Source organism: Anticarsia gemmatalis, chromosome 21 (assembly GCF_050436995.1).
Source record: "Anticarsia gemmatalis isolate Benzon Research Colony breed Stoneville strain chromosome 21, ilAntGemm2 primary, whole genome shotgun sequence".
Taxonomy (NCBI): Eukaryota; Metazoa; Arthropoda; class Insecta; order Lepidoptera; family Erebidae; genus Anticarsia; species Anticarsia gemmatalis.
Window position 1 is genome coordinate 8194561 of NC_134765.1, and position 16124 is coordinate 8210684.

General features: G+C 34.3%; 1 protein-coding gene across 2 annotated transcripts in view; it reads right to left on the reverse strand.

Moving 5' to 3' along the window:
* Positions 1–9184: 9184 nt before the first annotated feature.
* LOC142982281 (atrial natriuretic peptide receptor 1-like) overlaps positions 9185–16124 on the reverse strand; it is a 165714-nt gene continuing 158774 nt past the window's right edge. For both annotated transcript variants that reach the window (XM_076128704.1, XM_076128703.1), the window contains exons 19-20: positions 14456–14646; positions 9185–12900 (exon numbers count right to left, since the gene is read on the reverse strand). In XM_076128704.1, coding sequence (XP_075984819.1) covers positions 12304–12900; positions 14456–14646 — 788 coding nt within the window. In that variant the 3' untranslated portion in view covers positions 9185–12303. The remainder of the gene's footprint in view (positions 12901–14455; positions 14647–16124) is intronic.

Below are 16124 nucleotides of genomic sequence, written 5' to 3' on the forward strand. Positions count from 1 at the left end.
AAGCCTATCCCTAGCAATGGCGTACGTATCAGGCTAATCAAAAAAAAGAAAAACAAATGCTCAGTAGCGCAATTCTTTACAGTTGCTACTGTCAAGTATCGAGAGTTTGACATTTGAAATGTATTACCGAAATAGTTCTAATGGAGCCCGGTAGAGGCGCTGTTGAGTTTCATACGAAATTTCTTGACAGCCAGCCTAGTTTTTTTTTTTTTTTTTTAATCAAATTTATAACGCCTTTAGCCAACAAAAGGCTATGTCGGCCTCATAGGGAAACTCAAATGATGTACAGCAAAATCTTAAAAAAACACTCATTTCCTAACTGAAGGCGATCAAAATTCGTGAAAAGAAGAGAAAAATAAGTTTAACATAGCATATCTACGAAAAAAACGTAACTATAGAACTTAAAAATTTAAATCGCCTTTTCACAAAACGGATCACTTAAAATAACATCTATCATTCCATTTTAGCAAGGAAAATGCTGCAATTGCAACTGTACTCTAATATCATTATATGCAACTAGCCATCAATTTGAGCATGAATTACATATCGGCGACGATTTAATACCCACCAAATTCAAAAATTTGCCACAGGGCACATGACCGTAACTAGCCTAGTTGGTAGTCGATAATATTAGAGAATCGAGCCACAGCAGAGTTTTAAAAGCGTACAATCATCATACAGGAAGTAAAATATGAGAAAGATAAAAGGATTCTCCTTATTAAATGAAGATTGTGTAGGCTCCCACGTTATTTACTTAAATTCGTACCATTTTAATGAGGCGAAATACGAACTCAAAGATTACGGGGTAATTTAGAATAATATTTACCCTGTGATTTTGTTTCTTTTGTATGTATCTTTAATTAAAGGCTGTTGTTGACTGCCTCCTGGGCAATATTCGATGACGGTGGCCAGTTTCATTGAAACCAGCCTACTGTGCGGGACTTTGTTTAGAGTGTCTGCACAAGACATGCTCGTAAGGGTAAGAATACAAACAAATATTATTTAGTCCTCGATTGCTTGTCGTTTTAAGACACGTTACACTGGTTTCTGGTGGTATCAGAAAAACTTCAAGCTTCGAAAATATTAGGTCGGGGAAAAAGTTTTTTCGCATTATAGTATGTATGAACTTGTAATAAAATCTTTTCTCTACACAAAAAAGCTCGATATTTGGGTACATCACGAGCAAAAGAGATTTTATTACACGTTCATACATACCATAATACGAAAAGACTTTTTCCCCGGCCTAATATTTAGTCTTCGTGATATCCATGTGAGATACTTTAATTATTATTTAAAGTCATACGAAAACTGTACGGTACCAACAACTCTGTAAAAAAAATCATTTTTCGTTTTCCTAAAGTAATAATAAAAAAATCGGTTAAACCTTTTAGTTCAAAAAGTTTTTTCTACGCACCTGGTAGCGAGAACGAATGTCAACGGTCGGAACCAAAAGCCGTTTGTAGCAATAACCCGTTATACTATTTTTACGATCGCGTAGCCTCGGCTACGTGTCAGTGCTACGTATATGCTACGTGCTACGCGACTGAATACATTCATTTGCTACGTATCCGATATAATAGATTTTACTGTCAATAAAAAGTTTTTAAACTATCGCGGTTTGTGCACGTAATGTTGTCGAGAAATAAATACGAAATTGCTAACGGCTCTTAAATACGATGACAATTTTAAGGTTTACGATGCTTTATTTGTTTCCCGACGTTTAGATCGAATTGCATCGACCGTGGTCGTGGGCTCACCCGTTAGCAATTTTGCATTATTTCTTGTCAACATAGTCTTTTGCAAAAGCTGCTGATCATGTGACTACGATTAGTTATAACGCTTTGAATGATCCCTATAACCATATTCCATTTGCCGGTATATAGTTATTAAATTTTGCACAGCCTCAGCAAAACTAAAGAAAAAGTGGCCTTATCTTACATAAATAATAAGATAAAATTAAATTTAACCTATTACTGTCCCACTGCAGAGCAAGGATCTCCTAAGGGATTAGGCCTTGAGTCCACCACGCTGACCAATTGCGGATTGGGTATGCTGCATACATCTTCTAAAATAACAGGCGTCAAGTAGGTGACAATAACAAATGTTTCACGGTGCCAATTTACTGTAACCTACACTTACATTTTACATCGTCATAATTTTCCCGCCAACATTACATATGTAATAAATAATCCGGTCCTTCTTGGTGGACTTAGATAGCTGGGAACAGCCTAACCTATCGTAATAGAAATCTAGTTAAATGTCTAGACATAACTAAATCACTTTAAGTACCAAAGCTCCAGTGGAGAGGATATTTGATATCGTCGTGAAATAATGTATTATTTTGTTATTTTTCACTTATTTTGGTAAAAGCCCGGCCACCATGTTTTTTCCTGAGCCCGCAGCACATCGCGCAGGACATAAAGGTATCACTTATACGAGTACCATCGTCAAAGGCAAATAATGAAAAATCTTAGTAAGAAAATAAAATAATGAGAAATCCGCTTGACAATAATTCGTCCAATAGTTTTGGAATTTATAGGTGAAACCATTCTGTAGTTTTTCTTATAAATAGTGACAAACATACATCATTCATCGATCGACAACCATTGACTTTATTTTTGGCAGAAGACACTGTTTTTTTTCGGCACAACCCAGGTTTCGACATTGTCTCATTGTCATTAGGTAGTGTTCGTTGTGATTGCTGAAGGAATATCAAGTAATCGAGAAAATAATGACGTCATCATTAAAATTAATGAGGTCGTGTGTGGTAAAATTATAGTCAAGGTACTACCAACATACGTGTGTCGATAGGATTCAAACAAACATGTGACATATAATAGGGTAGTCGTCTGCCAGTCAAATCAGCTACTCTTTATAAAATGATAAAATCACATTTTAGTACAGAAACGCGAGTCTGTGACTAGTATCAACAAAACTGTCCACCAATTTCTACCATTATTGATTATCGACCGGAAGCGCCTCTACCGGACGTCGTAGGAACTTTTTTTGTAGCACATTTTAAATGTCAACCTTTTGATACTCGGTAGTACTAACTGCAGAAAATCGCGCTACAGAAAGTCTTTAACGGACAGAGCAATCTTACATCTGTAGAATGGTCCTTGTATTTATAACGCCATTCTCGTGTACTGCGGTCGCCTAGTTATTTCCTTGGAGCGTGTATTTATGTAGTTATATGTGGTTTCTAAGCCGATCGCACGAGGATCTATTGTGCGTATAAATTGGTGTGGTTTACCCATCTAACCGTTTATAGGGTGAGCTCATAGATTATGGGGAAGATGCGTGGGAAATTTGAGGCTTATTTATAGTAAGTAACAAACTTTTATGCAGAAAAATAATATTTGGGCAGACAATATAAATTGATTTAGATCCTAAAAAAGCAAGCTAGGCTTGCTTTATATACAATCAGTTCAGCTGTTTAAATGTGAAAAGCACTACAGACAACAAACATACTTTCTGTATAATGTTGATAAATTATTGTAGTTGCCTTGTTTTACGAAGTATCGTAGAATGCTACCTAATTCCGAAAGTGAAACAAAACATACATACATAGACCAAAGAGCGCATTTGCAGCGCGATTCTCTACAATTAGAACCATCGACGACACGAATGACATTTAGAGTGTACTGCCAAAATAGTTTCTATGTCGTCCGTTAGAGGCGCTTAACAGATTTTCATACAAAATTTCTCGATGACAAGCCGGTTGTCGGTAGTCGATAGTAGTAGAGAATCGAGCTACTATTACAAACATGTATACTTACTCTATGACAAACCTCAAATAACAGTAACGGAATCATATTTCGATGGCTTAAGAGGAATATTTACGATAAGCCGCGAGGAATCCTTCAAGGCAATAGTTAGAATATTTGAACAAGAATTTCATTCATGTCTTGATTGACATGTGTCGGTCTGAAATTAATTTCCTTGTACATACATACATAAAATCATGCGTAATCGTAGTTAGCTGCGGAAGCAATTATATAGAGATTAGAGTAAAGATTAGTTTGTAATTATTCAGTGTGCTATCATAGAATAGTATTTAGTAAAATATTAATTTATACTATTTTAGTTTATGGCAGCAGAAGGGATTTCAGCTTTGATTTCCGGGTTGAGTAAAGTGTGATTAAGTTTTTTCAGTGCCATTTTGAACGACGCCGAGGTTGAAAGAGCCAATTTTATATTTTTCAGGAACATGAAAAGACTTAACTACTGGTTGTTGCTCTTTAAGGGCTTCGAATTTAACAGAATGATACACCGATGAAAGTTGGAGGCAAAAAATAAATCTCTTTCGACAGAGCCGCGTGCTTCAACATAATAAATAATAAAAAATAATTTTAATTGATTCAATAGAATCCTTAAAGATTTTACTCCGAAATACGAAATCTCCTTAAAAAGTTGGCCCTAATTCGCTGAACACGGGTAGCAACTATCTTTACTCCAAGATTTTTTCACTCAAAATGTTTTTATGTTCCAGTAATTTTAATCTGAGATGTAATATAAATTCATACTCCAGTAAGTACGAAAAGAACCTGAAAAATATTAATTATAAACTCAATTCTGTTGAAGGAGTCCTTATAATAGGATTAAGTACTCAACTTTATGAAGTAAATTTGAATAAAAATTGCCTTATAAATTATTATCGGGCAACCACCTGTATTAAATTGCCTACTTCGAGCACATTATAAAATAAATTCATGGTAATCCTTAAAGTACGAAGAATTATTTGACCAAATTTTTTGTCGACAGTCTCCGTGACGCAGTGGTAAATGTGGTCGCCTTGCCACTACCAGTGCAGTCGAGAGGTCGTGGGTTTAATTCACATACGGAACAAATATTTGAGCTACCCGCAAATAATTGTTTCAGGTATGGTTGTACTTTGTGTTCTTCGTCTGTCTGTTTGTAAAAGTTTCCGCGACCGAAGATCAATAAAAGTGACCGAGTTGTCTTTAAAAAAAACACAAACATTAATTTAGTTAATATTTTTATAAACTAAATTTAGTTTAGTTGTTCGCCTATATACATTTCGTTGATTCATTTTTATTTATATTGATTAAACCCGCTAGTACACGCGATAGCCATGATTTTGAATTTATTAAATGTAAATAAGAGGCGTTTGTAAATCTCTCTAAATTAACCACTTATTTGGGTGAAGGTTTTAAGCCTACGAATATTTTTTCCATGCTCACAAAATGTAATCGGCTTTACATTTTGTGGAAGCGCGGCTTCAATTTATGTAAGGACTTTATTTATTATGAATCTTGTGTGTGTTAAGTAGTTAGCGAAAAACATAATTATGTCCTACATGAACATATTTTATATAACTAGTTGTTGTTTGTCGAATGGTTAGTGGTCAACCTACACCAGGTTGACCACTAACCATTAAAGTGGTTTTTGCCGCCCGAGAGGCCTTTGACATGGCTTAATGACTGTTATTTTAGTAGACAACAGCCAGGACCGACTTTGAAGCACGGAGATGCCCAGCTTAAATACTACTATGCGGTCACCCATCTATGGAATAACCGAACCAAGGGTTGCTTAGCCAACCGATCGTTTACCGACCGGTGAGCGCAACTGGCTATGGGTGCCTCATCATACAAGCAGTAAATTTTAAGAGCAGAGATAGCCGAGTAGTCTAAGAACGCATCGCCCTCGGCTGTGGTTCACGTTTCGAACTCGAGGCAACACACCAATGACTTTTCAAAGTTATGTGTGAATCAGAAATATTTTTGTGTCTTAAATTGTATTCCGCGAACCTTTTCTCACATTAGAACTTGAAATAGCATCTGAACTGTACTTAACCGCAAACGACATACAAGCATTAGTGTAATACAAGTCTGATCTTTCTCTCATATTAATTTCTCGGTAGCAACTGGTCAGTGTTTTTCATTTCTACGCTAACATCGCGGTGATTAAAACTCGCACTTCAATACTATTCAAAGGCTTTCGTTAGACCGTGAATGTTACAAAGTACTTTGTGAAATGAAAGGTTGTTTTATAGACATATAGAGCATTTTTTAACTATGTAAGAGCGTTTACGATAATTTAACTTCGCAGAATTTTGGATGATTCTTACCACATTAAATTCCAAACTCCGTTGGAATGAAAGGAGATCATCCATTTTGGGCCTTTTTTCAAAGTGCCGGCCTACAAAAAAAAGTGGCATGTATCGATAGAGCTAGTCATTTGAAGTAATAGTTAGTATAGCACGAAACCGGTAGGATCGCTTTGAACCGAGTTATACAGGTTTGAAGATTCATAATATTCAAACATTTATTTTATTCGTTTCTGAAAGTGCTGTGAAACATATAATAATGATTGATTTTGCTAGAATTAACTATCTAAAGCAATTTTCTTTGTAAAGCGACCACTGTGAAGTTGATTTAAGGTCGTAAGCACAAGTATCCACTCGGAAACGTCCCGTCACCTTTGGATCTTCTAAGCCTATAATTTGCGAAAATACCGAATCAATTATCAATTTAGACACACGATAGTTATCGAAAATCGAAATGCAATGAAATTTCCGATTTAGGATACGTGGTAGGCCTTTTATAGACCATGGAAAATAACTATAGAGTGACGGTTGTATTTTTGTGTAACTACGGTACAAATTATGGTTTTTCCTTTTTTATGCTATGTGCGTTTTCTAGCAACTAATGCAAAAAAAGAATAGAAAACGAGTGTGATATACATAATATCACTGATGCAAGTATTATTTTCTGAATAGATTTCCCGGGGTAAAAATATAGGTTATAATACATACATACATATAAGCTATACGTGTACTGAATTTCATGACTCTCCGTTCGGTACGTTTCGAGTCTTTTTCTTATCGTATGGTTAGTGGTCAACCTAGAGTCAAAGTTGTTCAAGCCGCCCGGAGGCTTTGACATGGCTTAACGATTGTTATCGTAGTAAATAACAGCCGGGACCGACTTTTAACGTGCCCTCCGAAGCACGGAAACGCCCAGTTCTAATACCACTATGCGGTCACCCATCTATAAAGTGACCGCGCCAACGGTTGCTTAACCCACAGATCGTTTACCGACCGGTGGGCGCAACTGGCTATGGCGTTTTGAGTGAAAGAGTCACAAACATACATACTTACATACTTAATAATATATCCTCACAAATTATCACATTTAAAATGATTTGATTGGATTAACGATTTATTTTAACTTTAATTATGTTTGGTATAATGTCACTTTCTAAGGGTGAAAATTCCATGACATTTTGTGACAACTTTTACGTGTTAAGTAGTTTTACATTATTATATTCTATAGTGTACCCTCTTACGATCACTTAAATATAATTCGAGTTACGTAATCACATTGGCTTATCCTAAAAGGGTCTACTATAATAATAATTAAATAATAATGTTTGAGGTCCAGACCACTAGTGGTTATAAAATTTAAAGTTATTGTAATGAAGTCTGGAAACAGAACAATCGTAATAAAATTATATCTTGTGTACTATAGCACTATTCTCCACAGTCGGCACAATCGAGTATCGAGAGGTTGACATTTAAAATGTACTGCAAAAATAGTTCCTACGACGGCCGTGAGAGGCGCTGATTTTCATACATTTCTCGATAGCTAGGCAGTTGTCAATAGTCAATAGTGGTAAAGAATGGTGCTACAAGTTGTCATATTAAATTTTTCGATAGCTAGTTCGTTATCGATAGTCCATAGTAGTAGCAAATTGCCCCTCCTCCGTTCCTCTCGTACCTTACAAACTGTCTATTTATTATGCTTTCATGGCAGAATTGTCGTGAGTTAATCATAAAATTACGTACCAGATTTTTATAAAATGCAAAAATTAATATTACAATTTTAGACAATAGTACTTTATGTTCTCTATTAATAAACGCTATTGTATGAGGCATAGATACAATAAAATTCAAATTTAAATAATAGAATACTGCTTTAGATTGGCCTTAAGCAGTCCATATTGTTTGCACATTGAGCTAATTTAATATAAATGGTTCTCGAATTCAGAAATATTGTTTCAATTATAATCTTTATTCTTGTAACAATTAACAAAAGATATTTAACAAAGCACTCGTTATTTGATTGTGAAGAAAATAGCCTATTTTGATAAGGACCAATAGAAACAGATATAGTTATTTTCATCAAAATGACTGAAAATTCGACTCTAACTTGAGGATAGCAAAGAATAAAATCGCTTGTGTATGTTTTCGATTTCAAGTAGACAGACAAATGAGTGCTATTGAGTCCAGACTCCTATATCATTGTCTGAAATATGTTCTGTATTTGTAGATGTGACTCATTGTTTTTGAAATCAAAGCTTGTATTGAACTGTTTGTCAAAGGATGTGTTCATATGAGCGAAAGTACCACAATTCCATATTCGTACATTTGTATTAGCACGTCGTGTAGTTTCGTCAACGATTCTGTAGCACGATTCTCTACAGTCGCTACTGTTGAGTATCGAAAGTTTGACATTTAAAATGTACCACCAAATAGTCCCTAAGACTCCCGCTAGAGGCGCTGATTAGATTTTCATTTAAAATTTCTTGTTAGCTAGCTGATTGTCGATAGTGGTATAGAATTGCACTACAGAATATGTTGTTTACCTTTTCATTATTATAAGTTCAAAAACAAAACATGGGTTCTATGCGTCCTTGTCAACGTCTGTATTTCAAACTACCGCGCTTATTTCCCAATGGTTTTGGGAAAGGTAAATTACAAATTATTTCCGACATTTTGCATGCAATTTTATGGGAGAGAAAATTGGAAACTGATTCAACTTTTAGTATACTTAGATTAAAAGTTATTTTTTTCAATAGGGTGTGTATAAGTGATTATTTTAGTGATAATATATTGTTCTTACCGAGCTCCTCCGTGTTTCTAAAGGCACGTTTTTTGGCATACGGCATAATATTATATAGCCACTGAGAAACCTGGCTAGCATTTTGAAAAATCTTTCAAACGTTGTTACCAGAAATCAAAAGCTTGAAAGTCTGACAACCAGTCTTACCGACCGGTATCGTGTTATAACCCAGGTAACTGGGTTGTGGCGGTTCGAAAGGCAGTCGCTCCATGTAAAATACTATGGCTATTAAGCTGCATCCGTTAAGACTGGAAGCCGACTCCAATATATTTGGAAGAAAGGCTAGGCTATTAATATTAAAATAAAACAACATCAAATAATTCTCACTCATTATATTCGCTATAACGTTTAAGAAACATTTAGGTTCTCATTTAACCGTCTACAATTATAAATATGCTTTTATACCTTTCTAAGATCACAACAAATTTATAAGTAAGACATTATTTACAATAAATAAACAATTAAGTACATATATTTACAAACTAGTCTCATCACTGGTAATAAATAGAATGTCCTTGGTAATGACGAATGGACTTAAAAGGTACTACACATTGAGCGAAAAGTATGTTGCTAAGAAAAGCTATGAAGCTATGAAAAGTATGCTCATTACCTTATTTTCAAATTGAAGCGATGATTAAAAATTACAATAATTTATGTTGTTAATACAAGTAATAGTCAGTAGTAATAGTAGTAATGTTTCGACGGCTACTCGGTCGTCGATGGTGGTATAAAATCGACTCAACATCGATATAGATCGATGAAGCATTTCGACATTAATTTACAGCTACATTTCAGTAATAAAATTGGCTGTATAAAATCGGCTCTAAGACAATACAATAAATCGATAATTCCTATGAATAATTAATTATCGAAATATTTTGTTGCCTTATTGTATCGTATTCTTATTATCATATAACTATGCAGTCAAAACTGGTTACGAAAAGTTCCCTAGATTCTTTTAAATGAAAATTATACCTACTAAGGAATGAGCATATTTCAACGAGTCACAATTGATAGAGCGTTAAATTTTAAACACTATCACTAACGTACATCTAACATCTCTCTCGTTTAATCCAAATCATTAGTTCTAAAGAAAAGTATTTAAATTCTTTGAAAGTCAATACTGCAACTTCAAAGCGAAATTGAAAACAATATTTAATCATTGTTTAGAATTCAACTACAACACAGAACTAAAATAATAATATGAACTTTATTGGACATCAAACTAATATAAGTTTGATATTAAATTGAAACTTTGATATTACTATGGTTTAATATGTTATATTGCTCAATGTGTATCCTGTTGAAATGTATCAAAAATAAGACATTTCCTTCAAAATAATAAGGTGTATCCACATATTCGTATACGCAAAATGCACTGTCGTTAAACTCCAACCGCGCGTGTAGGTTTGAACGATTTCACGTTGCGTTTACGACAAAATTCTATACCGAATTATAAGGTTCTGTATCTTACAGGTTAGGAATGACATCCATGTTATTCTTTCTAGTGTAAAAGCCTTTTACTTATTATAATAAAAAACAAATTGCTAGAAAACATTTAATATCGTAACACAAAATAAAGGTCGTTTTAAATATGTTCCACGGTAAGCCTTTCAAAATATTTTCCCTGTATGGAAAATACAAAATTATGCTCATCAATAATACTCTTCATTCTAAATATTTTAATCGCTGACACGCGCGGTTTCATCGTGCTTCATCACTGAGTGATTGTGCCACAACACAAGCAGTTTACTCTTGCTTAGTTTGGATAAATTCTACTAAAATATTAGAATATTATAAGCTCTGAGTTGAAACTGTACAAAGTGGATGAGTTCAATAAAGTGATTGTGGTCTGTCTAGCTAAATTTGAGTAGAAACCATACTTTGCTCAGACACTAACGTAAAGTAGAAGTTAAATTATACATGTACATTCTAGAAACTGTTTAGTTAATTTTCTTACAGGCTGTCTGAGAAAATAAGTACATTTGGAAAAATATTTTCTCCCACCTTATCAGTTGTAAAGAAACTGTTTTAAATTATGAAAATAAATATTTAGAAATAATTATTTTGATAATTAATAATTGTTCTATTCAAAAAAATACATTTTAAGCATGAACTGTTCACTCTCTATTCAATATCGATATCAGTGATATTAAGGTAAACTTGTTTTCAAGTTTCGTAAACTATTTGGCGATTGCTTTCGGAAATATTCGAATTATTATAATCTACCCGGAGTTAAGTTCAGAGGGTCAAATTAATCCCTCTCATTCAATTATCCTTAGAGAAATTTATGAAATGAATTTTAGACCTTCAAAATAAGAAAGACGTAAGCGACTCAGTGTTCATATCGCAATACACCTTTTTTCTTTTGAAAGTATGGTTTATTTGTTTGAATTATAATTTTGCTAGACAGTCCACATTTATAGTTTTTTTTATTAGGTATATTAAAATTACTAAAAAACGGACACACAGCCAGAAAATGGGGGTAGATGCATAATCTTTTCCTTAACTATTGAGACATCCATCTATTATTGACTAAAAATATTTATATTTACAGAAACTTAGCTAACACTTGTAACTGTTGTTTCAATGAAATTATGAAAACACACTAACAGATTTCATTAGTACAATTTCAGGAGTAAATGCCAAAACATTTATGAAAAGTTGCTTTCAGTTTATTGCACACAATTTGAGAAGTTAATAGCTTTATTATACGTACGAATTTGCTGAAATTACACTGTACCGCAGCTTGAAATAGGTATATTAGGTAATATTCTACAGTGAAATATATTACACGCATATGTTTTTATTAAATTGTGGATTTTTTCTTTGAAAATATGATGTTGTAGCGACGATGATGTGCATCACTGCAAAGCGCTTTTAAACACTTGCATAATATGTTTATATTTAGATGGAGTGATGAAGTCGCTTAACGCGTTGATTTTGTACTCCTCTGCCTCTGCTTACAATTTAAAGTATAACAGGCGTGATGTTATGATTTCCAAAAAACGCAGCTTTTACGAAACACAAAAATATTCACGCAGTATTAATGCATTAGTCTGATCAAAGAATTCTGTTTGCTTTCATAATGAAAATTTATTTAACACAAATATTTTCCTCCTTGAAAAGAAAGGGAGATTAAAACAAACAACTGTTTCCCAGTTGTTGCTTCTTGCAGTGATAGATGTTACTTATTGTTACTCTAAACGGTTACATTTGAACGTCCAAGTTAAATTGAGACAAATAGCTTTGCACTGGAACTTAGAAGAAATTTATTTCTTGTTTGTTCAACTTTACTTCTACACAAGTCAGATTTTTATTCGTATCCCTACTAACAATATTGTTCAACTTAAAAAGAATCAACATGCCACTTAGAATTTTATTAAAATACTTTTAAATTGAAAATACTTGTCCATAGTCACTTCACAAAAAGTTTCTACACAATCGAATCGTTTGGTGTATCAGCTTTTGATAGTAATGGCACACTGCTATAATCCTTTAACCGTTCGCTGCCTTTCTTCGTCCCGTTGTCGAAGGAACTCGCCGTCGGCAACTTGGAAATCCAATTGTTATTACCTATTTTATTTGTTTTGTGATTAGCGATCGAGTTCTGGCAGTCTTTCAACTTCACTCGCGGTTGACTGCTATGAACTGAGTTGTGGTTCAGCGAATTGACATTTAGTGATATAGAATTTGACACACTCTGTCTGTCTTCATCACCGTTGTCTGTGACGCCATTTGTCACTGGTTCCGTGGGGTCTGAGTGTTGTCTTTGGATAGAGAGGTTTTGAAGCAGAGGTTGAGCTTCATTTTGCAGCTTATTAAGGTCTGTTTTTTGTGAGAAGACCCCAGACCCTCGTCTACTCGATGATCTCGAGCTCTGGTCTAGACGTTGCCTGAACGGCGTCAAATGTGACAACGACCCACTTTCTGTGGACAACGTTTGCGCTTTTACCAACGACGGCTTCTCCTTCGGAGCATTTGGATCGATTTTCTCACCTAATAACCAATATGTGACTAGAATTCCTTTACCCTGTAACAAAATGAAAACTGTTAACGCTTTTATTCTAGCGAATTTAATAAAGGCTACCTCTGTGACTTGGGTGGTTGTGAATAAAGCTGCTATCGTAAGTTATCGGGTTAATTCTTGGGTCAAGCAACTATTTAATTATTTGGGTACTAACTATAATTATAATTTATATAGTAACTATAATTTATATTAAAATATTCTCAATAGTATCTCGGACTTTGATATCGCGGCCAGTATGTGGCACTTGACCAGCCAGTTTTAGATAAAACTAATATAATAAATGGCGAAAAGGTACAAATTTCGCACACCTCCGACATTTTAAGGTATTATGGATTATGTGATAGAAATAAAATGCTATTTTACTCAGGGAAAATTAAATATTAGACGAAATTAAATGTCATGAAAAGAAATGAGGCTATTATTTCAAGCTCTTTACTGTATTAATTTCAAGCATGACTAGACTCTTGGTACAAATAAATCGTGGAAAAATACCGTGACCTTATTCGTGGAACATTACGAGAAAAAATAAGTGAGAAATATCGTAAGTATTAGTGGGAATCGTATCAAAGACATGTGCTACACGAAATATGATTCAATCTATTTAAGTGTATTAATAAATGTTAACAACGTGTAGTGTTATTAGAAACAAGAATTATGATTGAATCTATTATTTTTATACGCTAAAAAAGAAATGCGTTTTTTTTTCAGACATAACAAAGCCTGTCAGAGCGGCATCATATAGAAATCATCATCAGAAATTGGTAACTAGTAATATAATCAGCTGATGTGGTTTTTATGGTTCAATCTCAATCAATTTTTGAATATTCCACGTTCCTATGACTTCTACCAAAATTAAATTTTGGCATTAGATCAGTTGTTCTAAGAAAGAAAAGAAAACTAGAGAAGACCTGTTCAAAATTAAACAAACATACTTTACTATTACATTAATGTTGATACTCACTTAGTAACTAATAATTAAGTAACAAATTACATAAGCTGAAACTTAAACAATTTCTATTCGGCTCCATTTCAAATTAGTCTTGGTGTAAACATAACAAATTTGGGTATCCCCCAAGGCGTTTCTGTTTAATGTTCAAAATTTGATATAACAGCCGTAACCGTCGTTTGATGATAATAAAATAAATAAAAGTAGGTTTACATTTTCGGTGAAATACTTAGGAGAGAATTTAGAACACAAATTAAACAATATATCTTTACAATAAAATCTGATTGCGTTTCGAATGAAATAATTTATATTGTTAAATTATTATTGAAAGTGGAAATTCGGCAAACAATACTGTACATACCTAGATGAAAATTGGCTCAAAGTATTAAGGAAAGAAATGTCCAGTGGTCAAATTGTTGACTAATTTTTGGTAAAAAAATTCAATGGTTTTAATTATACTTGTCATATTATTTACAAGCAAAGAGTGATAACCCAAAATGATTCTCAGTTTTATCTGTTGCAAATGTCAGTTTACTAAAAAATGTCTCGAGAGACATTGTAAGAATTTCCTTTACGCTATAAAAATATGGTAAAAAAGAATATTTCAAATACCTTCATAGCGACTTCTCCTCTACATTCTAAATGGAATGTGCCAAACGTGTCCAGCAGTTCTTTAGTATCGGGCGACACGTGAATTTTCAGAGCTTCTCCATTGGACTCCATTCTTGACGCCGTGTTCACCGTGTCGCCGAAGAGACAGTAGCGAGGCATCTTTAGACCCACCACACCGGCGACACAGGGACCTGTTAGCAAAACGAATTTCATAAATATTATTGGAGATTATTTAGAAACGGTTAATGATTCTAGAAAATGCAATATCGTAAATTATAGAAAGTGTCAGCTTGTGACTTTTACTATTTTATTTTGTCACGGACATTTAAAATGTACGGTCAAAATAGTTCCTACGGAGTCCGCTAGAGGCGCTGATCAGATTTCTCGCTGGTTGGCGGCAGTCGATAGTGGTAAAGAACCGAGCTACCAAACCTCTGCTTTTAAAAGAATATCTAAATTACGATTTCTCCCCAATCTCGATTTGCATGATTAAAGTAATTAAAGCACCTAAATATAAATTTTTTTTCCCCACAAAAGAGCTCATATTATTCTTATTCGGAGTATGTTTCATCACAGCTCATTACTTCAAAAGAAATGTGTTTTGTTTTTGGTTTACGTTCGGCGTAGCAGCGGTTTTACGTTCACCGTTTCAGTGTTTGTGGAGTATTGTTGGTTATCTGAATTGAATTAATATGAAAGGATTTTTTTTCCCAAAAGCTATTCTAGGTATGGGATGGACCTCATAATTTTGTTTTAGTTTACTTTTCTAGTGTCCCTAAAGGTAGCGGTTTGCGTTGCAACGCAGATATAAGACCGAAACATGAAACCGTGACCGGAGATTGTGATCGCAACTTTACTTACAATCTGTCTCCGATATCGATCTCGCTTGCGAACTGTTTCATATGCATTTACCTAAAGACAAAAAAGAGTCGCAGTCTCCCCTTGCAGTCTTTTGAGCCCTGCCTCATTAGGGCGCCATGGCGACATCGCTGGCTAAGTACGTATCCAAGCTGTTGTTATTGAAATGTATGTCACCTAACTCACGTGGCTACGGTGTGGCAAGGTTACATTTCAATATTAACTGCTTGGATACGTAGCCAGCGACGCCGCCATTGCGTCCTGGTGAGGCAAGGCTCTATGTCTCGGTCTCCAGTCTCTGTTGTGGCGCGAACCGCTACTTCAATACCCGCTTAAGAGATTTTCAAATGTTTTCCTTTATTAGGATCATGTTCATAATGCTCTTACACTTAAAAATTATGAATTTACTGCTACAATATTTCACAAAAATGTAGTGACATATCATGAGTCAGTGGTTTTTGATCTTCACCTATCCCAATGAAAATAAAGCGTGATTTTGGAAATATTAATAACCACCTACTATAAAAGTGGGACTAAGCTGGAATATCTTCTTCGAAACCCTCGATGATTCGAATAAACTACTCAATAGTATTTACGAGAAAATGCCGCTCAAAACCTCTGATAGAAAGTTCTGGGAATTCTGTTCTATCTGTCAAATATAATATTGCGTTGTTTCCAAGAATATTGGGTATAAACGATAACTGTTTACGTTTGATGTGTTTATTTTATCCAGTGTTGAAAGGTCTTAATATCCGCTGAAGAAATTTTCTTAGTAATATTTGGTTCAAATATTTAAAGAAGTAAGCGGCGA